General features: G+C 42.7%; 1 protein-coding gene across 8 annotated transcripts in view; it reads left to right on the top strand.

The window, feature by feature from the left end:
- The window catches only part of TMEM241 (transmembrane protein 241), an 82,882-nt gene that overhangs the window by 44,640 nt on the left and 11,472 nt on the right, over positions 1 to 26,770 (top strand). For 2 of the 8 annotated variants that reach the window (XM_054984904.1, XM_054984905.1), the window contains exons 11-13: positions 2,494 to 2,528; positions 2,678 to 2,747; positions 8,648 to 8,741. In XM_054984904.1, the coding sequence (XP_054840879.1) occupies positions 2,494 to 2,528; positions 2,678 to 2,747; positions 8,648 to 8,741 (199 nt within the window). Of the gene's footprint in view, positions 1 to 504; positions 2,529 to 2,677; positions 2,748 to 8,647; positions 8,742 to 12,109; positions 12,163 to 26,770 lie in introns of those variants that run through there. The other 6 variants (XM_054984908.1, XM_054984909.1, XR_008597418.1 and 3 more) reach the window with 5 other exon arrangements.

Below are 26,770 nucleotides of genomic sequence, written 5' to 3'. Positions count from 1 at the left end.
TTCTTCACTTGAATTCTTCTATCACTTGGTAGCTTCTTCCACTTGAAGTAACTGGGGATGGCTCTTTCATGCTTGTTAATCCTTGCACTTGAATATTTAAAAATCCTGATAAATCTTCATTCAGTTCTTCTTGCAAGTACTGCTCCGTTTCTCCTCGCCCCTCGCGTTTTTGTTGGTTACATCCTGCTGTTTTGTAATCAATTTCTGCTGCCTGCTCGTCTCCTTGAGTTGTCTGCCTAGTTGCTTGCTCTTCATCTTTCGATTCCACAACTATTTTAAATATATCCTTAATGCTTTTAATTAAACTTTCGTTTGTTTCCCGAATAAGTTGTATCAACCCTTTATGTCCCTCTGCAACTTTTTCTCCCAACGATTTTATAGCTGATCGCATAGCAGCCTGCCGTTTCTTCTCCACTCTCTTCAAATTTACACTAGATTTCTCCCCCCCCCCGACATCTTCTTTATCTTTTGCTTTAAATATTCGTATTATTTTAATCTCACCAGATATCGGGCGGAGAGTCTCTGTGGCAACTTTAAGGTAGTTCAAAGTGATGAATATCCCCTTCCTCTTGCCTTCTCGCTGCTATTTCTCGCATTGCTTCTTCAGGGACTTCTTTGCTGCTTTGCTTCTTTCTTCCTGTTTTCCAAATCAAGCCTCTCTAAGCAGTTCCGCTTGGTGTTCTTCTTGCATTCCATTCTCTCGCGATATTTACTCAGCCGTTCCTCCACCTCCTCCCCTTTTCTCACAGCCAGCTATCTCTCTCCAAACCGCAAGTATGCATAAACAAAAGTTATTTTCTCTTCTTTTACGCTTTATAATCTTTCAAATTTCAAATCTTCCTTCAAGATGTCTTGCTCCTGTCTTATTCTATCATCTCAGTCCACAATTTTCATTTTTAGTAGAGATTTTCCTTCTCTTTTTAAATCCGAAAGCCAGATAAAAATCTTTTACCTCGATTTGTTCCATTTGGGTCTTTCGTGCTGCCTCATTCGTTACCCATTAGCCAAATCTGGTTCTGAAGCTTGGGTCCTGGCGGGCTTATGCCGAACAACGACTCAAAGAGTGCTGCAGAGATGTTAGCTCGTCCTTCTTCGAGAGTACCTCAAAGCGATGTGGGAGATCCATCGTCCTGGACCCCCCCCCCCCCCGCTGAGATCTCACTCTCTCTGGAACTTGTAGCGTTCTGGCTCCTCTCCTACCTGGAGAGGAGTGGCAGCCGGTGATCTGAGCACCTGGCCTGCCCAAAACAGTCACTCTTGACGGTCCAGCTCCCTGGACCGCTTCAGCCCGCCATTAGCCAAACTGGAAGTTCCCGATTATACTATAACCAAGGTTGTGTATTTTACACAGAATTTATACGCAGAATCTCTATTTCAAATTGGATTATACAAAGACTACCTGTTCCCGGTAAGCATATGGGGAAAGGGGGGATCCCTGCCTATCCCTCCACCCAGCATGCCTGCCCTATCTCTGAACATTCAAGCAGGGTAACTGTGCATTCACTTTCTACTGTGTATAGGGCAACAGATCATTTTCATATTGTCTGAGCAAATAAATAAACGTCTTTGTAATTTCTGGTAAATTTCAGAAACTAGAGTGCCAAGTTTTCAAGTGGCTAGGTGTGTCCCTTTCCAGGTGGGGCAGAGGAGTGGTTCAATGATGATGAAAATCCAATTATCAAAAAGTGGGTTAGAGGTCAGTGGGAATGGGAGGGACAAACAAAACCTGAAAGAAACATTATGCACTAGGAAAAAAATCAATTCAAAATCAGCTTTAAGAAAAAGATCAGGGTAAAAGTGATCTCAAAAGAACTGGGGGGAAATTGCAGGGTGGGGGGAACACCAAAAAAATTGAAGCAAGAACTAAAGATAAAAACTTGCAGCAGGGATAAGTCAAAGGGCCAAAATTTATGGGGAAAACCTATGTGGAAAACCCAATAGTTGCATTAACAATTTATACAATTTATACTAATGAACAGTAACTTTTTTGTATTAATAAAATGATGAGATTTGAGGTGTTATAAAGCCATTTTTGTATGTTTTAATGATTAGTTACAGAAAAGCAGTGTATTTTGAAGTGTATGGTGTAATTTCATGTTCCAAAGCAATCAGGCCTCAGTCTAAGAAGTCTAAACTGAGAATCAAATGGAATTTTGCCAGAGGAGACGTACATTTCTTGCAGCACTGCTCAGAAATAGTACTTTCATGTTATTTTGAGTTCTTAGATGATGCTCAACTATCATCCCTCAGAGATTCAGAAAGTGGATGACTACTGTATCCTGAATGGGCATTGTCTCATTTGTAATGGCAGAAATAAAGCTAGGAAATAAAGTACATGAACATAAACTTCTCATCGCTCCTTAGCTCAAATGCAGGCGAACTCAAATATTTTACTTCTACTACAATTTGTTATATTGCTTAATAAATATCACTGGTGTCTGTCTTGAAGAATTAAGGCTAATAATAAAGAATAATGTGCTTTTTTGTCCCCAGTGTGGTGGTGTTGGCTTTTGCATCCCACCCAACAGGTAAAAATTAATACTTTGCTAATTATAGAAGATACTTTGCCTTGTTTGCCTTGTTTCTTTGTGTATGTTGTTTAAGAATATAATCTACTACGCATATCAATTTTGATCTACAGTTGTTAATTTTTCCATTGAACTACCTTATTTCTCAGGTGATCTCTTCAGTGCCTTAGATTTTCCATTCCTGTACTTCTATAGCTTTCACAGCAGTTGCTGTGCCAGGTAAGCTTATCTTATGTAACTATGAATATATATTTCAGAAAAAGAAAAGCTGTCATGGAATGGGTTGTGGACAGATGGTAGAGAACATGCTTTGCATGCTAAAAGTCCCAAATTCAGCCTGTGATATCTCCAGTTAAAGGATCTGATGTGTCTTCTCTGCTCAAGACTCTGCTGGTTTAGATGCCCCAAAAGCATGACTCAGTATAGGGCAGTTTCATATATTCATAGCAACTTTAAGGCCCTTTTAAATGGTCCCTACAATCTGAACATATTTGGTGTTTTGGGGATATTCTCATTGTATCTGAAGAAGTAGACCTAGTCTGTGAAAGCTTATGCTGGAATAAAATGTTGTTAGCCTTTAAGGTCCCCCAAGATTCCTGTTTATTTTTTATGACTCAAATTAGTGAAATTGTAGAAACTCTGACAAGGATCTAGAATTAAATTCTGTTGTTTGACCAGTTACTCTCTCAGCCTAATCTACCTCATAGGTTTGTTGTGAGGATAAAATAGAGGACATTGATGTAAGCTGCTTTGGATCCTCATTGGGGTGAAAAGCTGGGGTATAAGTGAAGTAAATACTCAGCATATTGAATTAGTCCTATTAAATTATGTTGTTTATATTGAATGCAAAGCATTAGCCCATAGTATTATAGCAATGTTTGTATGAGAGGGTTTATTTCCTTGTATATTTTATTATTTGGAGAATGTTCCACATTGGGTAAAAAGAGAGAGAATTTATTTATTTATGTCATTTATAGTCCGCCTTTCTCACTGATACTCAAGGCGGATTACATAGTGTGAGATTAGAACAATCAGTATCAAGGACATTTCCAAACAGTGTCAAGGACATTACCATAAACAATGTCATAGGATTTTACAAAGACATAGCATTAGCCAGGATCCAATACAGAACTGAAGATTTGCTGACACAGAGCATAACCAATTCTAGGACTGACATTAGATAACATGAAGCACAGGTAGTATATAGGAATACATACTCAAAGCAACAGATAATATGCAAGGCAACATAGTGGTGAAGTCTATGGTCCCTAACTCATTAGCGAAGCATCTGAGTCCCCCTCCCTACAACCCTTCCTATCCGAGTAAAAAAACTTTTTGAATAATTCAGTTTTGCATCATTTGCAGAAAGACAGGAGAGTGGGGCCTCTCCTGACCTCCTCAGGCAAGCCGTTCTACAGGGTAGGGGCAATTTTCACACTTCTTTAAAATAACATGATACTCATGGAAGGCTGCCAGCTTCCTCACACGATTTTTGATGCTGTCCGTGATGATGGCACTTTCACGGCTGGCTGCCTCCAATTGGTAAACGGATGGTGTCAGAAATCGTATGAAGAAGCCAGCAGCCTTCCATGAGCATCCTGCTATTTTAAAGATGTGTGAAACTGGTCAAGGTTTGACAAATATCCAGTTGGTTTGAACAGCAACTGCTTGCTGCTCATTTTGATGATGATTGTACAAAAAACCCAGTTTAGAATTTTAAAGATTAACATTGCCATCCTAATTAGAGTTACACCCTTTTAAGCACTTTGATTTCAATTGACTTAGAAGAGTATAAATCTACTTAGGATTTTAGAAGCCACTGAACTGCCAAAACCAACCAAATTGTCATGTCATAGTCTGGCTGTATTTGAGATCAACTATGCTGTCCCTGAAAGGTGAAAAAATCTAAAATAACTTTGCTGACCTCACTGCAAATGGATTCATATCTACTTCATTATATGAATATAGAGGTCTCTACAAGTGTGGTTAATTATTGTTCACCTTTGTGTCTTCTGTGCAGTCCCATATGAGACTGCGCAAGCCAACCATGGAAGTTCAGTCTGACAAGATATTCTAGAGCTTTTCTAAGCATGCCGAGCGTTCCTCACTCCCCTAGGTGCGAGCCGGTCCTTCCCACCAAAACCGACACGTGATTGGGGGGGGGGGTGCGCCTCCCTCAGTTTCTTCTTTGTCGTGGTGGAGGTTGGATGTGTTTGCTTTCTGTTCCAGAAAAATCATCTTAGGATTGTTTTTTCTGGACACATATTTGTTTCTGTGAAGCAAAGCTCCTATACTACTTAGAGTTTCTATCCTCCACTTTGGTATTATTTTCTGCTGTTCATTCAATTCCTTACTCCCCTGTTCTTGAGGAAGAAGTTTCTCAGCTCTTTCAGAAGGGAGTGATTCAGCCTGTTCCTTTACAAGAAATAGGCCAAGGGCTTTACTCTGGATATTTTCTTGGCAATAAGAAAGATGGTGGAGAAAGGCCTATCTTAAACCTCAGGCACCTGAAAGTTTTTAAAGGTTTCTAAGTTTCAGATGTTATGTATTGTTGATGTTATTTCCTTGTTACAAATAAATGCATGGTTTACTATTCTGAATTTGAGAGATGCTTACTTCCACATCTCCATTCATGCTGATTGTAGAAAATTCCTCTAATTCCAGTTTGCAGAAATTCATTTCCAGTATAGAGTCTTGCCCTTCAGGTTTGCCACAACATCCAGGGTATTTTCTAAGTGCATTTCAGTAATGGTGGAGCATCTCTTCCTGAACAGCTGTAACATTTTCCCGTACTTAGATGACTGGCTGCTCACGGCCCCTTCCAAAGAGTCATTGTGTTCCCAACTAGATATAATGTTAGCTACCCTTTCTGACTTGGAAAAAGTCTCAGTTGGTACCAGTCCAATCAATTCAATTTATTGGTGTATTTTAGATTACACACAGGGCAGGGCTTTCTTACCTGTCCAAAGTGCTTTAATATCACATTGTACAATGCACAGATCACAAACGGCCCATAGTATCCAAAATCTCCTTGGTCTAATGACCTCTACTACAGCAGTAGTGTCCTTTGCAAGGCTGTATTTTAGGTCCCTTTAAAATTAGTTTATACGTAAATTCAAATCTGATTATTCCTGGAAACGGCTCTCTGTTCCCAGACCTATACTACTTATCTCATTATCCTGGTGGCTGCAAGACTCAAACCTATTTACAGGAATCCCTCTGGGACCTTTATCCTATGACATTCAGCTTTTTACAAATGTTTCCTTGTATGGATGGGGAGCCCACTGTCAGGAACTACCTGTCAGTGGTTTGTGGTCTTATGCAGAAAGAAAGATTCACGTAAATCTCTTAGAACTAAGGGCTGTGAGGTTTGCATTGATTTCTTTTGCAGTTCTCCTGGAAGGAAAGATGGTGCTAGTGGCTACAGACAATACCACAATGGAATTTTATATCAACAAACACGGGGGTACTTGATTGCCTTTCAACAATGAAGCAGTCCGATTATGGCAATGGGCGATAGATCACATCTTTCTGATCGCTATTTACATTGCAGGCAAATCCAACACAGCTGCGGAAGCTCTCAGCAGAACACGTATCTCCAATCACAACTGGCCCCTATGGGACCATTATTTAATTCCTATTTTCCAGTTATGAGGGTGTTGAGTAGTGGACTTGCTTGCTTCCTGCCACAATTCCAAATTCCAGTTTTTCTATTCCCTGGCTGCAATGGACCCCTGTTTCATAGGGGATGCTTTCCGAATAACCTGGCAGGGGACCCTACTTTATGCTTTCCACTCTACTTTCTTGTTGAAAAAGGTCATTGCCAAGCTGAAGGCAGACCACTTTTCCTGTATTCTAATTGCCCTTTTTGGCCAAGGAGGATAGGGTTCTCCACCCTGTGGCAAAAATCTAAGGGGGTTCACATCCTTTCCCCAGAAGCAGAGGATCTCATTCACATAGGCTTGCTTCTACACTACAGTATAACCTCCCTACACCTGACTGTTTGGCTAATAACTCCTTAGAGAATGTGGCTTCATGGGTTGCAGAGGTTCTACTTTCTGCCCGTAAACGATCCGCCAGAAGGTCTTATGCTGCAAAATGGGCCAGGTTTTCAAAGTGTGCTAAAACACACAAGTTCGACTCATTCTTCTGTGACTTGCATACTATTTTTGGCTATTTGCTTCTCCTCAAGGGTTTGGGTTATCAGTTACCTATCTCAAGGTGCACTTAGCAGCTATCTCTGCATACCATAACACTGTTGCAGGTTTTTCTGTATTTTCCTTGCCTTTGTCAAAAATGTTTCTCAAGGAGTTGTTTAATTTATTCCCACTCACTGCTCCTCCTGTATCATAATGGAGTTTGTCTTTGGTACCAACGTCTTTGATGTATAAACTGTTTCAACCTATGCAATCTTGTGATCTTTCTTTTCTTTCTTTCAAGACTCCCTTCTTGGTTGCTATCATATCTGCCAGATGGGTGGGTGAGTTACAGTCCTTGCTTTGTGACCCACCTCTCCTAGATCTACATTGGGAAAAGGTGGTCCTCAGACTCAGTGTAACCTTCCTTCTCAGAGGGGTTTCACTGTTTCACCTTTCTCAAGACATAGTACTGCCAGTTTTCTTTCCCAGTGCCATGTCTCCTCAAGAATGCATCCTGCACACATTGGATGTTAGGAGATCTCTTTTATTTTATTTGGACAGGGTTAAAGAGTTTTTCAAGGACAGAAACCTCTTTGTATGTTTTGCAGGCCCCAGCAAGGGGCCAGACAATTTCCAGATGGATTATCTTTGCCATTAGACTTGCCTATGAGAAGCTGAAAGTTCCTGGTCCTTTTCCAATCAAAGCTGACTGCACCAGATCTCAGGCTTCCTCCTAAGCACTACGAGGAAGGGTCCCAATTTTGGACATCTGCAAGGCAGTGACATGGGCTTCACCCTACCATCTTCATGAAGCATTACTCCATTGATGTAGGTTCCAGGAATGAGGCATCTGTGGTAAAAGGGGTGCTGCCATCATTGTTCCACTACAGCCTACACCCTCCTCCTGCAGACAGGTGAGCTTGTTTTTCTCCCATGTGAGACTGCACAGAGGACACGAAGATGAAAACAGGGTTGCACTTACTTGTAACTGTTGTTCATTGAGTGTCTTCTGTGCAGGCACACATCCCTCCCCTCTTCCCTGCTGTGTGCTGTTGTATCAGCCTGTCCTCTCCACAGTGGAGGAGACTGAGGGAAGTGTGCACTCCCCCCAGTCATGTTTCAGTTTAGGTGGGAAGGACTAGCTCGCACCAAGGTGAGGAGAGGAGCTCTCCATGCGCTTAGGAAAGCTCTAGAAAATCTCATCAGACTGAACCTCTGCAGCTGGCCTGCCCTGTGCAGTCCTGTGTGTGTCTGCATAAAAGACACTCGATGAACAACAGTTAAGTGCAAACTGATTTTTCCTTTCTGATCTGACCATTACATTAGCAAGTGTTATGCGTAAGTGGTGTTGTGCTGGAACTGTCTTACTTGTAACGGGTGTAGTTCTAACAGCTCAGTTTTTATTTTTAATCTTTGATCTTAATTTTGAAACCCACCAAAACTAAGCAAGATTGTAATTGCCAGATAGCTCTCCTAAAGAGCTAGAATCAACCTTTCTTCATTGAAACATGGAATCCATTCCCAAATGGGTCTTATTGGAGTTAGAAATGGGGTTTTCCCAGTACTTTTCAACTGATTTCCTCCTTCACTGTCTTTATATTTATGAAGAATTCTTCAACTACTTGCAGCTACCTTCAAATTTCCAGCAAAATTTACTAAAGTTCAATTGCAAAAAGCACAATACATATGTAGTCTGTCCTTTGTCCAAAGACTCTAAGAAATTTCTTCTCCTTATAATAGCCCTCAGGATGTAAAAATGGTTACTTGTCCAAGACCACCTAGTAAGTTTATGGCAGTGTGGGATTTTGAATTTGAGCTTCCTACATTCAAACTAAATGTGCCACAGCAACATTCAGTCTTTTGCCCTATAAAATAAATTGCAGTGTTAATTCACTGCTCATCACTTAAAGTATATAATGATTTCTGAAGTACCTGAGTTTAAACTAAGAACTGAATGAGATTATCTACCATTCTCCACAGTGGTCTTCTGGGATTCCTTCTGACTTTACACACAATAAATCTTAAAAGCAGCACATCATCTGGACAATGTACAGCTTGGAACTGTTTAGCAAAGGTAAGATGATGAGAGCAATCTTTGGGAGAGTTTAGGAGTGAGTATCTGTTTATCATCTAAATTTTAGCTCGTTATCAAGATCATCTAATCCAAACAGTTTTCCTCAACCACACTTTACGTCCACCTTGATTGTATCAATAAATAGAAGGTGAAAGTGGTAAAAGGATGGTGTTGCCAGGTCACCCTACTAATTAGTGGGTGTTGCGGGGGCAGCAGGCACTCACCTATCTTCTCCTTATGCACATGTGCACTGGCAGTGCCCCACAATGATGTCACTTCTAGTGTGATATGGAAGCAACAATATCACATTGTTGACATAGCTATGTTATGTGTGATGCTGTTGCTTCCAGGTTACACCAGAAGTGATATAATCAACTGGGGACATGGATGTGTTTGCTCCCATTTCTTCTCCCTCCTTGCTAGGCTCCCGTCAATGGTGGACACTCTCTGGGTGACCTGCCTCCTCTTATCAGTTGCTAATGGTCAGCAAGCAGGGACTACAATCTCTGGATATTGCCTGCCATCATTGGGAACTTGGCAAGCCTATGGTTTTTTCTCCATCAGGTCATATAGTGGTGATCCTGGTCTGCATTTGGTGGTCAGAACCAGGCTGTAGTAGTAATCCCAGGTTAGTAATCTGCAATGAAGTCTATCTTGAAAATGTATCTGAAGACACAAAAGAGGTGAAGAAGCTAGAGATATATCTCAGCAATAAAAACAAACATTCATTCCATGTAAGATGATGGGACTCCACTGAAACCAATGTTGTATTGATTTCTGGACACATGTTCAGCTGTGGTCATTTCTATGGCTACTCTCTTATCTCTGGTAATGCCACTGTTCAGAGACTAGGCTCTAGATTCTATCATGAATGAAGTTAGTGATGAAGCAACTAGTGGCTTGAATAAGCCTGGGAATCCATTAATATTGTATGATGAGCATTAAGAGTTAATTGAAATCCTTTTGTTTATTTGTTTCCTAAGACACTGTTCTTTGTTGTTCAAGAACAGACATGCTCTCTTGAGCTTTGCACACTTTGCTGCCTGCATTGCCCATGTACCTTTTCCCTCTAATGATTACTAAGCTGCTTTTTGCATTAAAGGAACAGACTTAAATTGCTTTTTTAATCACCAAGCTAGTGCTTAACCAGGCGTATATCCTTTTCCTTTGTTCCTATAAAGAACAAAATCTATTTCATGAGTCAAGCATCCTCTATTCCAGTGTATCAGAGTAGTAAAATGTCAACCAAGAAAATCTGTGGCAGGTCAGTGTGTTCCATAACACCCAGAGTCTGTTCCAAGCATCTATTACTACTAGTAATTAATATTTCTGATACTTGTGGAGTTATTTTTTGGACCCCAAGCTGTGAAATGCCTGTGGCAAGGTAAATGTTCTCCAGTGAAGCCCGTTATTTGCATCAACCTACTGGAACACTTCAGTGCTTTCCTGGATCAGTTTTCCTTAGCAAGAAGAAATGGGATTTATTTTCCCAATATGTTATATTGATTGCAACAAAAAAGCACTTGATTGTCTTAACTAGTAGATTTTTGAGGGATTGTTTTATGGCTTAGATGTTTTCCTGTTTACAGAAAGAAACTTTAAGTAACTGTACATTGGGAACATCTTATATACTAATAACCAAGTGGCCCTGACCTGTGAATTCTTAAATCTGGAGACTGGAGCCATGAATGGACAAGACAGATCTTCCTACACACTTGAAAAATCTGCCCTGAGCCTGCTAGTCAGGGAGGGTGGAATAGAAATTGAAAGTAAATAAATAATGCCCCAGGTTTGCAGAAAAATATAAAATCTAAAAAAAAAATAAAAAATTATGTGGTTAAAACCCCCCAAAATGATAAAAGGAAACACATGACTTGCATGACTCACCCAGGGCCAGCTGCTTGCTACTGTTCAACAGTCCCCAAAGCTGCAGTGTAGTATGTGGAAGTCTCCGGTTGGAATCACCACTCTGTTGTGGAAGCTCACTGGGTGACTTTGGTCCAGTCACACACTATCAGCCTTACGTACCCCTCAAGGTTGTTGTGAGGATAATATGGAGACAAGGAGAGTGATGTAAGCTGTTTTAGGTTCTCCTTTGTGGGGGTGTGAAAATGAAGCAAATTAATAAATACAGATTAAGATGGGAGACAGGTAAAAAATAAGTTGTTTAGTGGGTTTGAAGGAGAGAAGGATTTATAGACTTAGTAGTTGCTTGTCACTGGTGAGCAATCTCCCGGGGGTTTGTTAGGCTGCCCACCGATCACTGGCGATTGCCAGGAGGTGGCAAACCCCCTCCCCAGTAATCACCCACCATCAACAGACAACCCAGGAAAGTGTGCACCTGGCAAACTCTCAGGGGGTGTGACGATGTCACTTCCTGAAGTGATGGCATCATGCTGGCTGTGGGCATGCTCCTGTACTTCATTGAAGTCAGTTTTGGCCCCAAATGGGCCAGAATCAGCCCTGCGCAAAGCATGGGAGCACACCCATGGCTGGTGTGCATATATGCAAGGAAGCATCAACAAAATATCAGTACTGTTCACAAGTGGTTGTGTGGGAAGGTCATTTGAGCAATGAGGACATGCTGTGAGGAAGCAACCAAAAGGCGGGGTGCCATTAAAACGAGTGGGTTCTTTTTTAGCTTTAATGGGCAGCCAGAGAGTGATCTGAAAATGTGATGTAGCTACTGTTGAAACTATACAGACCTGGTCTTGCATGACGGAGCACCACAAGGAACCCATTTCTAAGGTACTTGGAACTCCTGAGAGGAAGAGTAAAATTTGTATGCAATGGATAAATAAAATTCGCTTTTATTCAAGCTTATTTTTTATTTATTTTACTTCATTTATATCCCACCTTTCTCCACGGTGAGGACCCAAAGCAGCTTACATTCTCCTCTCTTCCATTTTATCTTCACAACAAACTTGTGAAGTAGGTTAGGCTGAGAGCCCAGTGAGCTTCTATGGCAGAATGGGGATCTGAGCCTGTGAGTCCCAGATCCTAGGCTGACACTATACTACTACTAGCATTTTATTGCTTTAAATTTGGGATTAAATTTCTTTCTTAAGGCATGTTTTTCATATGTCTCATAAATAAAAGGTTGCATATATATATATATATTACTGGCACCCACCAATATCTGGAAGTCTACACATGCACAGTTAAAGATAATTTCAATATCCTCAAAACTGTAGGAACAAGGGAAAATTTCAGCATCACCTTGTGTGTGATTGCAAACCATAGTGTCTTACTTTAGTATTTGGTGTTCAGGCTCGGTGTCTGTAATTAAATACAAACTTATTAGAAATGATTGTTAGCATGACATTTCTGCTGTTTGGCTTTAACCTTGCTTTGGATCTTTATTACAGCTCCTCCTTACATTACCTTAAACTTTTACCTCAGGAAGTCCCTGATCACCACCAACACTCCATTTTTTTCCACACTCAGAGAGCTTCTGGTGTTCTTTGCTTTACTCAGGTTTATATCTGGAAAATACCTTCCCTTGGGGATTTGAATTCCCCAGCTAATACCATCTGTGACATTTTACCCCATTTGTGTAAACTATATATTGCTGCCTCCCAAAAAATTTGCACTGTCAATAAAGGTTTGATCTTTAGATCTCTTCCATTTAACTGGTATTATAGGAAGGCTTTGTCATAGATAGTAGGACAGAATGTTCAGCCCATGTGAGTGGCTGTTAGGTTAAAAAAGAGATCTTTTTCACTTAATCAGAAGTAGAATTTATTTATAAGTACATAATGGCTGTTTTCACATGCCGGTAAGCCCCTGGAAAATTGCGCAAAACTCACGGCACAACGGCGTTTTCATAGCGTGATTTCCTGTCATGATCCTGTTTAATGGCGTGATTTCTGATGCCATCGCACCATAAAACAAGATCATGATGGGAAATTGCACTATGAAGACTCCACTGTGCCATGAATTTTGCGTGATTTTCCGGGGGCTTATCAGTGTGTGAAAACAGCTAATGTGATGGTTGCAGAGTACTGATAAGGGTATTTGTTTCAGAATAGGTTCTTAAGATTGGTGGTTCCAAAACAGCATTAAAGGTATATTCGCAGACCCAGTCACAAAGACCAATTTTCCATATAGATCTTCACTAACAGAATAAACACTCCTCTCATCCACAGAGACACAGATTCATTCAGGCTAGGGATTCCAGCTCCCCAGTGGAAGCAGGGATCTGCAACTTTTGCCCCTGGCCCTACTCACATGGCCAGCAGGGGGGCAAAGCAGGGGGGCAGGCCAGGAGCTGTGGAACGTGTGGCAAAATGATGCATGTGTCTTGTGTCCTGATAACATCACTTCTGGTTGAAAACTGGAAGCTACGGTTTCTCATCTGGGCAAAATCATTCCCAAACATAGTAAAAATGTTGTTTGGGACTGATTTGGCTCCAAAGAGACACTGTCTCTTCTGGGTTACACCAGAAGGAATGTCACTGGAGGGCCTCTGGAGTGTGCATGCGAGACACTTATATTGGGGCCCACCCACTCATCCCCTGGTTTCAAGGGGGGACTGGCACCTCTAATTTAAGCCTTTCCACACCTTGCATGACCTAGATAGAATAAGACCCTCTCAGGCTTCCACACAGTTTGCCTGCTCTCTGTGCGGGGCACATTTGGCCTGTTTGGGTCCCAAATTGGCCCCAAATGAAGCGCAGGAATGCTCCTGTGGCCAGCATGACAACATCACTTCCAGAAGCGATGTTGCTGTGTCTGTTAGGAGCACACGCATAGCGCACGTTCCTGAGGTGCCTGCCGGTAGCAGGCAACCTCCGGGAGCTTGCCATCTCCCACTGACCACTGGTGGGGCGGTGAGCAAGGTGGCAAACCCCTGGAGTTTGCCCGCCACTGGTGGGCACCTGGAAACCTTAACCCATGCTGCCTTGCCAAGCAGGGACTGGTTCTTTCTGCCTCCTCCTTGGCCTGGCTTTTGGAGCCCCTTTAATCCTTTCTCCTGCCCAGCCCCACCCCTTTGTGCCCACACCCGTCATACTGGCCCACACCTGGGCTAAGAGGTGAAGCATCACTTAAGAGAGTTTCTGTTTTCACCTTCTCTAGCCCTCTGCGCTATCTCTAGGAGTCAAAGAACTTGCTGTCTCCAGCCTGGGTGGCCCAGGTCACACGCCCTTCCCTGTCTCTCCCAGTGAGGCTGCTGCTTGGGATGTCATCAGAGGGAGGCTAGGCCTGGCTGCTGGTTTGCTTGCAGCATCCAGAGGCCAATCTGACTGGGTGAGGCTTGCTGTGAGCATTCCCATGGCTCTCAAGTCACCGTGTGGCTTTCCTTTAGCTTGCTGTGTGATCAATGACCCAAGGTACATGAGGGCTGTTGATGTCAGATGCATCTTGGTTCTGCTCTTCTTTGTGGCTGCTGGCCCTCCTCTCTGGTGAGTCTTGGAAATGGGAGTTACTTTGGCTGCTTCCAGAACTCTCAGTGGGCACAGGGGCAGTCTCAGTGGCAGTGAATGGTTGAGGCCAAGCCTAAATTACATGCACAAAGGTACCAGCTGGATATTAGGAAAAACTTTTTCACGGTCAGAGTAGTTCAAAGGTGGAATTAGCTGCATAGGGAGGTGGTGAGCTCCTCTTCACTGGCAGTTTTCAAGAAGAGGCTGGATGAATATTTGTCAGGGATGCTTTAGGCTCATCCTGCATTGGGCAGGGGGTTGGACTAGAAGGTCTGTATGGCCCCTTTCTTCTTAGGCCTGCATTTAAACTTACGGTAACAAATATTTTTAAAACCCACATTAACCATCAGAAATAAAATACAAAGCTGTTTAAGGCCTTTCTGGGTACTTTATATTGTGCCCAGAAATGAATGGGCAGTCAGTACTGATCTTTCAGCACCAGAATGATCCCAGCATTCAACCCCTGACAATAGCCTAGCTGCCACTTTTTGGACCACCTGAAGTTTCCAGACTGTTTTCAAAGGCAGTAGCACCTAGAGTACATTACAGCAATCTAACTTGGATATAATCAGAACATGGATCAACATGGGCAGATCACAGGGATTTCCTAAGCCTGTGAAGGAGGCTGTAATTCATCATTTATTGACGAACCCTTTCATGAGGGTTCTAACCAATTGTAGGCCACTTTACAAACTTCTTTTCCTAGGGAAAGTGATTCTGTTGTCACACAGTAACTCCAGAGTTTCCTGGGTGACACCTGCCCTTAATCCTTTTCAATTCGGCTGTATGCCTGGATTTGGTATGGTGATAGACTTGGTAGTTCCGGTGTATAATGTCCATTTGCAGATGCACAGAAAGAGAGTGCCTGCATATTAGTGCTGCTTGATCTCTGCTTTCTTTAACACAGTTGATCACTTACTGTTGCTGAAGCATTTAACCTGCTGTGAGGATCAGGGAAATGGCTTTGAAGCAGTTTAAGTTCCTTTTGTCTTACCATGTGTAGAAGGGAGTTATAGGAGTTATAGGAGATAATGTGGGATTTATCCGGGGGGATATATTGTCGAAGGCTTTCACGGCTGGAGAACGATGGTTGTTGTGGATTTTCTGGGCTGTATAGCCATGGTTTTGGCATTGTAGTTCCTGACATTTCGCCAGCAGCTGTGGCTGGCATCTTCAGAGGTGTAGCACTAAAAGACAGAGATCTCTCAGTGTCACAGTGTGGAGAAGATGTTGGAAGGTCATTTATATCTACTCAGGAAAGTGGGTTTGGGCTGAGTCATCCTGTAGGAGTTTCCCAGGGTGTGGAATGCTAATGGAGGGAGGTGTCACTGTATCCTGAGGAGGTTCTTTTGCATATGGATTGGTGCTTGATATACTAATCTTCTCTGCAGGGCTATTGTGGGATGTGGAGTGTTTCGTTAGCCTGGTGTTTTGCAGGGCTGGAAGCCATGCTCTATTCATTCTTAAAGTCTCTTCTTTCCTATTGAAATTGTGTTTATGCTTATGAATTTCAATGGCTTCCCTGTGCAATCTGACGAAGTAGTTGGAAGTGTTGTCAAGTATTTTAGTGTCCTGGAATAGGATACTGTGTCCTGTTTGAGTTAGGCTGTGTTCAGTCACTGCTGATTTTTCAGGATGGCCAAGTCTGCAGTGTCTTTCATGTTCTTTTATTCTTTTCTGGATGCTACGCTTTGTGGTCCTGATGTAAACTTGTCCACAGCTGCAGGGTATACGGTATACTCCTGCAGAGGTGAGGGGGTCTCTACTGTCTTTTGCTGAACGTAGCATCTGTTGTATTTTTCTGGTGGGTCTGAATACTGAAGATGCCAGCCACAGCTGCTGGCGAAACGTCAGGAACTACAATGCCAAGACCACGGCTATACAGCCCGGAAAACTCACAACAACCATTATCCTGGGGAGTTTTGCAGAGTTCAGCATTTTCTTCCATGCATTTGTGTAAGCTCTTCAAATGAGATTGTCCACAGCTTTGGTACTGATATGTTGATGAAACCCAGATTTTATATTTTTTAATATATCCCCTAGATTTTATGTATATCTCCCCAGATGTTGTCTGGTCAGTAAGCTGGTGTTCTGCTGAAGATGTGTTACCTACTTTGAAGGCATTGTTAGTCTTCCTTTGCTGACTCTGTGAAGCATTTAGGAGCTCTTTATTAGTATGCCCATCTGCTCAAAAAGTAGGTTAGTCTAATGGCTAAGAGGTCTAGTGATGCTTCCACATTGTCTTGAACATCTGGAATTGAAATGATTTTTCCCTTCAGTTTTAATGGCAAAAATAGATTATGCCATTGGAAACCTATTTCACTGCTTTCTCTGAAGTCATTCAGTCTTTTTATAAGATTTGATTTATGGCAACTTTTAAAATTTAGAATGCAATTATAGTGCCAGGTCACTCAATCAAAATGCTATTGAGGTAATTAAAAGAAAATTTAAAAAATATATCCAGCAGTGGTTTTGCCGAAGTACTTAATTCTCTCTTCCACCAAAAAATAACTGACAATTAATGAATTGCATAGTCAGCCCAAAAAGAGAAAGGAAGTAAATAATTAGGCCATAAAGCAGAGGAACAAAAAGAAAATTGGAGAAACAAATGAAAACTTTGCTAAACAGGACTGATATATAGTAAACATCTTGCCCTCAAGAACAGACGTTGCTGGATTTTATTTGGGAAGATGTGTTTATTTTTGAAGTGTTTTTATCCCAGCCTTCTGTAAAAAAAAAAAACAAAAAACGAACATCTTACAATAAAAATCCAGTGAAAAACATACTTGTCAAGCTGTATTATTAAAACCTAATTGTTATGAATGGCCTACCACCATACCTTGGACAGTCAGAGCACGTGGAAAAGGACTCTGATGAAAGAAGACAATTTAGAACTTTGCACTTTGACGGAGACTGAGGGCCAAGCTACAAGTGACGAATGACACAGGTTAGACACTTGTCAGCTTCCCTCAAGTTTTGATGGGAAATATAGGCATCCTGGACTTGCAGCTTGGCTTTCCGACTGCTGTCCAATGGACTTTTCAACTGCCACTTGTCCAACATTCCGCCAAGCTGCCTACATTTCCCATCAAAACTTGAGGCAAGCTGCCAAGTGTCCAACCTGTGTCATTTGTCACTTGTAGTTTGGCCCTGAGATACTAACTGGCAGCTGCTATAGTTTAAGTAAAATGGGAGTTTCTCGCAGTGCATCCCTATCAATCAACCACATTTTGGATCAGTTGCAGCTTCTGGACAGAGCATTATAGTAGTTTAGTCTGGAAGTTAGAAAGCCCAGTGCCAAATCCTTTCTGCCTAGGGAAGAGCACAGTTTGGGGGGGGGCATTTAACACTTCCTCTCCTGGCCCATACCAGCCAGCCTCCACCCTCCCACTCTGAAAAATTCTTGCAAGCACAGGAATTTTGATGCGTTCACAGTCTTCTGTACCTTCAGAACTTTGCTGTTTGTTTTGAGAAAGTGAACCAATTGACCTACATGATCTGTTATGTGTAGGGTTGCCCGCCTTCAGGTGGTAGCTGGGAGATCTCCCAGAATTACAACTGACCTCCAGGCAACAGAGACCAGTCTCCCTGGAGCAAATGGCTGCTCTGAAGGTTCAACTCTATGGCATTATACCCCCCTGAGGCCTCTTCCCTTTCCCAAACCCCACTCTGTCCAGGCTGCCCCCCCAAAAAAATCTCCAGGAATTTTCCAACCTGAACCTGGCAACCCTAGTTGTGTGTAGAATGGAAGCAGCCTTATAAAAAGTGGAAAAATTATTGAATTTGCATCTGGAGCACACAGACTGATTTCCAGATTATAATTGTACTTTCCCAGCATGTTTTGAATCAAATGCTCATAAAATTATTGCTACGTATTTGAATTAATGAATGTTTCTTTAAAAGCTTTGTAACATTTTGCCGTTGGAAAATAAAATATTGAACAGTTGTAGTTCCTCCTTTCATTCCATTCTGAATAAAAATTAACCTTTCAATTCTTTTCCATTACATCACCTGAGAAGTAGCAGAAATATTCCCAAAGTGGCAAAATCAAGATTTTGGCTATATTTTTCTTGGGGCTCATGGATCTGAAGCAGGAAAGTAATGTGTTATCTGGCCTGGGGATTGTTTGCCTTTGAATTATGTTCTCCCCAAAGAGTCATGAGTTGGGAAAAGAAGTTGGAAATGGAAAATTAGCATAGATAAATATTCCCAAATGTACAGGGTTTAGTCGTTTTCTTTTTAGAGACACTAAAGAGTGTATTTTTGGAGCTGAAAGTTTACTATTTTTGATAATGAATTTAAAAATATATTAACGGATGTTTTGTTTTCGTGTGCTGCTTCTAATGCTGCTGCCCTCCTTACCGATGACAAGTTAGCTAAAGCATGATTACAATTTCCTATTTCATAACAACTGAAATAACTTGGGCAACATGCCAGCTTTCTAGGAGGTTGTACATATGCAGTCAGATTTTCACTTAGGCAGCTACTTTCTGTTCTGAATAACGAACATGTTAAAAAACAATATTTGGGCAGGATGCTGGAAGAGTGGGAAAAAAGTAACCTATGACACATGCAAAAATAATTGGCCCAATTGCATATTGTGTGATTTTGCAAATTCAGTGTTCAGTCTATAGCATTTTTTATTAAGAGATTTCAGAGAAATGTCTTGGGCAACATTTTGGCTTTGGGTGGAGACAGTCAAGCGCAAAATACACATATGGTTGCATATGAAGGGTACATTTGTCTATTAACTACTGCTTACATGTTCTTTCCCTTTCCCATTAGCCACGTAAAAAGGATTTGCACCTTTTTACATTACACACTGTATTTTGTGCTGTATCTAAGTACAAACAGTTGCATGAGAAGCAACCATGGGAAAGATCTGTCTGAGAGTCTAGATAACTTTGACTGAGTAGAACTGACAGTTTACATGAACTTAATGTATGATTATTTATCATGTATGATTATTTATCAAAGCATCTGCCCAGAGGGGTTTTGGTAGAACTCCTATATTAATAGGAGAAACACCACTGTGAACATTTCTCAGAAATGCTCAGAGTACTCCCAGACCTCCATGTAAAGAGACTTCTGTTCTTGAAATGAGCATTATCTTGGGCTACACCTTAGGAAAGGACTTAGAATGGTAGACAGTAGAGGAGATGATACTTAAGGTTTAACCTTTTTTGAACATGTAAAAATAACAATGTACGAATAACAAGAGGAAAAGAGAAAAATATAGGCAAATTTGGCAAGAGCGATAAACTACTGGGCTAGTAGCTAACTCCTAGTGGAAGGTTATGCTAGATGTTCCTCCCACAGGTGTGTGCGAACCCACCCTCAATGTTGCTATGTGCATACAGTGTGTATCCTCAGAGACAAGGGATGTGGGGGAGTAGGGGTGAGGGTTGCGGGTTGCAGGTTTTCTCTGAGCAGTGCTTTGAGTGAAAGGGATGCGTTGTGGGAAGGAGGAAGAGGTTTAAATAAGCATAGACTGTTCCTGCAGTTCAGCTGAAGAAATTCTAAATTAGTGTTTGGGGTTAGGGTTGCCAAGCCCCTAACCCTCCCGAACCCCCCCCCCCGCTCACCCCACACATTTTCTGGCAACCCCGAGACCACCAGGAGGTGCAATCCCCTTGCGGCCTAGAGCAACCCCAACAATGGCGGCCACCCTCGCTGGAGAAGACCCGTGGTTCCAGGCACCCCTGCGCTGTGTGATCCACTGTGAAATTGCAGGAAGAAACTCACTCCAGAACTGCTCCCACCGCGCTTGAATCCTCTCATGTGCCATGCCCACCGCCTCGATTCTGCACTCCCTGGCAGAGGCTGAAAGAGAAGCGGTAACACGATTGAGATATTTCCTCCCGCCAGCACCACCTTGCCAGACGGCAAATGCTGACTTTCCCGTGCAGTGCCCCTGATTTCGCGGCCACTGCCTAGTTGGGATCTCGGTTGAGTGAGGTGGGGGGAAGACCCAGCAAGTCTGCGAATCCGATCCCCGATGCTGGATCGCTGCAGCGCCCAACATACAAGCCACGCTTTGCAATGCTGTGCGCATTTTGAAGGCCCTCCCACGTAAAGCAATCCATTCCCAATGTGGGGGACAGGGCGTCAGGAAAACGAAGGACTGACTGTCATCCCAACTCAAATCAAAGTTATCCCTCCTGAGTCTATTGAGATCAATGTGATTGGAAAGGTGTAATGCTGGTTAAGGCGGTCTGCCTCTCAGTACAAAATCTAACCCTGGCCACAGGATGTTTTTGACCAAGTATTATCTTTCAGGCTGGGTTTTCGATTTATCCCTCTAGTGTCTTGTTTTCAGGGTTGCTGGTGGAGAATGCTGTCAAGTCACAGCTGACCCACAGCAATCCTTGGTGGCCTTTTGGAAGGCAAGAGAGTAACAGGTGGTTGGCCATTTCCTGCCTCTGATAAGGCATGTGATACTACAGTGAGAGAAATCCACCCCCCGCCTCCCAGTTTCTCTTATTGTTTGTAACTCTGGATGTAAAGCTCTTCGCCAAATGAATGGAATACCTCACACATCTGACCCATAAAAAGCTTGTGCCATCATAAATTTGTTAACATTTAAGATGCTGCTGAGAGCAACTGTGGCGCAGCAGATGGTGTTGGACCAATATCCCCACTCTGCCATGCCAGCTTGCTAGGTGATCTTGGACCAGTCACACACCCTCTGCCTACCCAATCTAGCAGGGCTGTGGGAATAATACAGCGGAGGAGAGTGGAATGATATGAGCTGCTTTGGGTTCCCCACTGGAGACAGAACCTGATGACGTAAAAAAATTAATAATTCAACAGAGCTACTCCTCTGGATTGCTCCTAAGAAAACTCACTTTTAACTCAAGAGGGCTTATGTCCTTGAATGCGTTCTTAGGACTGCAAGCTCAACCATCGACTAGCAACTGTTGTACCTCCAGCAATATAAGGCCTACTGCAGTCAAGAATGAAGCTGAAACCATGAGTTTCTACGAGCCAAGCTACAAGTGACGCCGGGCACAGTTTGGACACTGGTCAGCTTCCCTCGAGTTTCAATAGGAAATGTAGGCATCCCGGTTCCACAGCTTGGCTCTCCAAGGAGAGCCTGAAGGAGACCGTTCTGACTCACAAGAGCTCATCCCCCGATAAATCCTGCAACCTGTAGCAGCACACCTCATGTTGTCCTGGGACAGGAGCAGAGGGCCCATACACTTCAGATCAAAGGCAGCAGGAATGGACGGTGCATTCTAGGTGGGGCATGCCACCTCATGAAGCAGGACGCTGGCCGCCTATCAGCAGCGGGGACCAGGGATGAATTCTGCGCCAGCGCCAGAGGGCTGCATTGCAAACCCCCCTTGCAATGAGATGGTGTGTTGGAGAAACCGCACAACTGTCTAAGCCAACCCCCACCCGCAAAGGGGGAGCGCCGCAAAGCGTTCATTAAAGAAATGCGGGAGGGGATCGCACTTACTCCACGGTCTCGTGCCGAGGAACTCTTGCTCCACCATATCGACCTCTATTTCCTCAATCATAGAGGTCATCGACTGGCGGACCATGTGCAAGAGCTCAGCACGGTCCGGGAAGAGAGACTCTAGGTGGAATGGGACCGTGGTCTCCTCAGCCGTGTTGCGCTCGTGCTTGCTCATTCCCTTGGCCTCCAAGGCCATGGCTGCCTCCGCTGCCCACTCCTGCCACCAGTTACTCGGCACCCACTCCGCCATTCTTCCCTGCAAGGCAACTGACATGTGCGGTCGACACGAGAAGCCTAGTCTTGTGTGCGTGGGCAAATGACACAGGCAACCAATCATGAGGCACGCCGCACCCTCTGGAAGCTGGTTGGTCTGGAGACATTTCACAGGTCAACATGCACCGATCTGAGCCTATCTTGGATACGGCGTCGAAACAAACTCCCCGGACCCCAAAACTTCAAAGTGGCCGCAGGGCTTACTGGGCAGCATGTTCCACCCCAGGCATTTGCCCAATGTTGCAACAGTCGTGGTAGGCCAGCCGGAAAGTGACATGGCCATGTGTGCCCAAAGTCTGTGGGAAATAATTTTTTTTTCAAACCCTGTGTTTTTGGATATCCCTCTTAAAAAATAAAAATAAAACCTTTGGAAGTTTTAATGTAGCCTGTTTGAGCACACACGGGTGGAACAGGAGCAGAAGCCAGAACACCGGCACGCTGGCGAGGCACAGCCAGGACCCCCCCTTTGCACGCGATAATAGCAGGACACCCGGGGGGGAAGTGCCTCAACCGCGCTTGTGCCTCAACCACGCCCCACACAATTCAGCTAATCGGAGCAGGGCCACAGAAGAGGGCCAGCGCTCCAAGGAAGGCCACGGCCTGCGTCACCCCTTCACTTGCAACGCGTGGGCAATAGCGCCATCTGGCAGCTAGTGAAATGGCTACAACCACGGGAATGGAAAAACAGCCGCTCATTGAGGTCAGCTCGCTGGTCGTGGAGAGGGACATGTGCAGACGCGGACACACACACTCACGTACGGCGGGGGGCAGGACACGTGCACAAACCCAGGAACGGGGCACGGGCGGGCAGAAACAGACAGGATCGCTGGCACTCGCACAATCACGTGTAATTCATAACGTCTGTTTTGGCTCTTAACTCGTGCTGGCAATGTGTTCAATTTTTGTGCATGCAAAGGGTTTCCAGAGAAGTCTACATTAATAAGGCAGATTCCTAGATGAGTCTAAGAGGTATGTTATTGTCCTGTAAACCTTGATCATTAATCATGGACTGCACTTTGATGAGCTCTCAGGAAGCCAAAGAATAGAACCATTGTTGGGAAAATATCTGTTCCCCTAGGGAAACCTGGCTACTTCCTTCTGAGTCAGTATATTGATTGCTCGTAGCCCACTATCCAACATGGATTCCCTCATGCAATCACAGGCAGTTTAAAGTCTGAGAAGTTATGGAGGGGGATCAAAATCATGTTTCCTTAATACAAAAAGATTGTATTGCTTCGGTACAGTTCTGGAAGTCCCAATATCTTGTTTGTGTCTCTAAAAAGGTTATTATGTTTCTCTAAATATCACAACTTCCGAATAAAAGATTTGCCATTTCAAAAAAATTCATCACAATATTTATGTTAAGAAGCTAGGTTTTATACTCCTTTATTTGGAAATAAGTTCCAGAAATCAAAGTCATGATTCAGTATATCACTATTAACACTAACAAAGAATGGATATTAGGCATGATTAAATGAAGCACACAGGAAAAATATTAAGAGAAAGGCCATTTCCACACGTTCTTAAAGGGATGGCATATAAATGGAATTCTGGCAACGTCTTCATTTGCAAAACTGATGCGGGCCATTTGGCTTCTGTTTTTTCAGAACCTTTTCTGGGACCACAGAAAGTGCATTCCAAAAAAAGGTGTAGAAAAAATGGAAGCCAAACAGCCCACAACTGTTTTGCAGATAGAGACATCTGGATTTGTGAGGGAAAATTGCCAGTGTTTGGTAAGTGGGCTGTCCGTTTAAGGGCATGTGGAAATAGCCAAAGTCTTCTGCATTGGACATGGGGGTATAATTGTGTTTTTACTCTGGAAAATCCCTCACTGGATCTTCCTGTCCATGGAACCCAGGTCTCCCTCTTTGGCAGGAGACCTTCTGCCACCTGCCTCCTCTGTCAGTGGCCACTGAACTGGACTGGGGTGGGGTGGGGTAGAAGGGTAGAAGGATGATCAGTGCTGTTAGTAAGGCCTAGATGTCAATTCCAGCATGACCTGAAAGTGACATCGCTTTGGATGGTGCTCTAGCATTTGCCCCAATCTCTGTGGTTAAACCAGATGATTCTCCCTCTGGTTGTCATATTCCTATCTAGGACTGCCAGTCTCCAGGTGGGGCCTGGAGATCTCCTGGAATTACAGCTAATCTCCAGACTACAGAGATAAATTCTCCTGGAGCAAACGGCTGCTTTGGGGAGTGAACTCTATGGCATTATACTCTGCTGAGGACCCTCCCCTCCCCAAATCCTGCCCTTCCCAGCTGCACCCCCAAATCTCCAGGAATTTTCCCACCCAGAGTTGGCAACCCTATTCCTATCACATTTAAATGGTAAATTTCAAGTGGGTTTAAATTGGACTGTATAGGGTGGAGAGGAGATCTTTCCACCCCTGCCATGGTTTTGTCTGTCTTACTTTTCCTTCCTTCCAAGGCTGCCTCCTGGTTTTAGACAGCCGAAATGTTGGGGGATGAATCGCCTTCTTCCCATGCAGAAGCAATCTGAATCAGGGCCTTTCAAAACTGAAATGTTTAAAAGATTCTGGGAATCATGGGTCTCCCAGCTCCTCATCTCTTTTCACCAAGTTGTTAACAATGGCATATTTTTTCCTTAGCTGTGCTTTGATGAATATAGACAGTCGTGCATTATATGACCTCCTAATGCAAGGTCAAAAGTTAATTGCTGTGAAAATGCATTAGGCTTTTTTTTTACACAAGGATAGCATCTTATCAGCCCTTCTAAGGCTGTTGCCCCAGACCCTTTCAGATGCCAGCTGTCATCATTTGTGTTTTTGAGTGTCTTATCAGCTGATCTTTTGAATTTTTCCAACATCTACTGGAATTCATGTGAATATGTTTTTATATCTTGGGGAATGACATAAAACAATCTAACAAAAAGGCATGCAAACCTAGGTTTTTTCCTATTATAATTTGCTTCATGAGCTGTTGAAAACCAAGAAGAGTACTTTTCAGCGAGATTGTATTCAGAGAAACTTTTGTTTATGATGGGCATGGACACAGTTCATTGCCATGATTGTGCACTTCCACCCTCCATCTCCTCGTTCCTTTCTGAAACTCAGCTTCCTGATTTTGGAAGTGTTGAATCAAGCTATAACTTGTCTTGTTGATGTCTAGTGCTTGAGCAAACTGGAGTTTGTTTCCTTTCCGCCAACTGGAATTCCAAATTGGGAAGAAGCATGCTGTGCATACAAGAGGAGGAGGAGAGAGAAACATGCGAGTATAACAATAGACAATAATTATGTATGATGTTTGAACTCAGCCATATGTATGTATGTATGTATGTATGTATGTATGTGCTATCAAGTTGCAACCAACTTATGACAACCTCAGCAAGGAGCTTTCAACTTAGGCAAGTGAGAAGCAGAGGTGGTTTGCCATTGCCTTCCTCTGCACAGTCTTCCCTCAAATCCCATCTAAGGAAAGACCCTGCTTAGCTTCCAGGATCTGACAAGATTAAGCTCTACACTGCCACCTTCCCTCCCAAGTAGAGCCATAAGTAACTTTATTTGAGAGACAAAAAAATCTATATTACCCAATGTCACTATTTTCAGTGACAAAGAATTCTGCAATATTTTAGTTTTCTTTAAACTGACTTATGTTTTAGTTAATAAATTTTGCATAAATAGCATGTATAATAACAGATCAACATATAAAAGAAATAGTTAAAATGCTGGGTAACCGTTTTACTCTGTGTGGTTTAGGGACATAAGTTATTCTGGCATGACTTCTGAATTCAAAGTAATGTATGCACCTAAGAAAGTAAAAAAACCCTAGCAGTTTACTACATTAAAATAAGATTGGAATAAACATAATGAAAAGGACTAGATAATAAGAAAAAAAGTATTCTTTTAATTTATGTTTTAAATTTTCCTTTAGTTCTGTTATCTATGTACTTGAATACTGAATGGAGAACAGCAAATGACAAAAAGGCAGAGAAGTAGAAGGATTTCATCATGACCAAATAATTTGTTGTCAAGAAGTTGTATAGTATTAACAGTGAAATCCTAAGCAAAACTACTTCAGTCTAAGCCCATTGAAATTAATGAGCTTAGACCAGAGTAACTCTCCTTTCAGTGTTTATTAGACAGTCTACAGTAAGCACGTGCCCTTTGAATCTGACCAATCAATGGAAAAGCCATGATAGCAGAATATCATTATATCTTCAGGAGCCAAAAAGAGAACCCATGGAGTTGCTCTAGTCTACTTTCCCATCCTATTACACTGTTCATATATTACACTATTATTTTTCCTTCATTGTTCTTATAACTCTGTAATCAGCTTTGAGACTCAATGAAAAATGTGGCTGATAACTACAGTAAATAAATAAGTAATCTACACATAACCCCTGTTATGCAATTGAAGGGTCTTGTATGTATTTGAGTTGGTCCTCAGTGTACCAATTTTCCTGACATCCCCCCCTCCCCGACACACACACAGACACTGGTGCAGCTCCAAATCAGTAGGAAATGATCTCAAATCATTTGACAGAATTTTTCATTGCAAATGACCTTTACTGGCTAAAGTTTCGATCCCTAGAGCTCTCTCTTAAGGGATTCTAGCGCTGCTAAAAGGAGTTCTTTGAAACTCCTTTTTTCTGGGGGGAAATTCCCCAGAGGCATGAACACAAGCATCTCTGCCCTTGCAACTTTTCTGTCACAAGAAGCCGCCTTTTTGTTTTTGTTTGGCCTCTTATCCCATGTAACGTACATTTCAAACCTTGGGGAAGTTACCTCTGCATCCTGTATGCCACCTAGGACACAGTTAGTGCCTTATGGGAAATATGTTTAGAATGATGGTGGAAAGGTCTTGGTAGATTACCATTAAAAATTTCATAATTGGTTGATAATTAAT

This window comes from Eublepharis macularius, chromosome 7 (assembly GCF_028583425.1).
Source record: "Eublepharis macularius isolate TG4126 chromosome 7, MPM_Emac_v1.0, whole genome shotgun sequence".
Classification (NCBI taxonomy): Eukaryota; Metazoa; Chordata; class Lepidosauria; order Squamata; family Eublepharidae; genus Eublepharis; species Eublepharis macularius.
The sequence above is the reverse complement of the archived record's forward strand: the minus strand, read 5'-3'. Positions and strand labels throughout refer to the sequence as shown.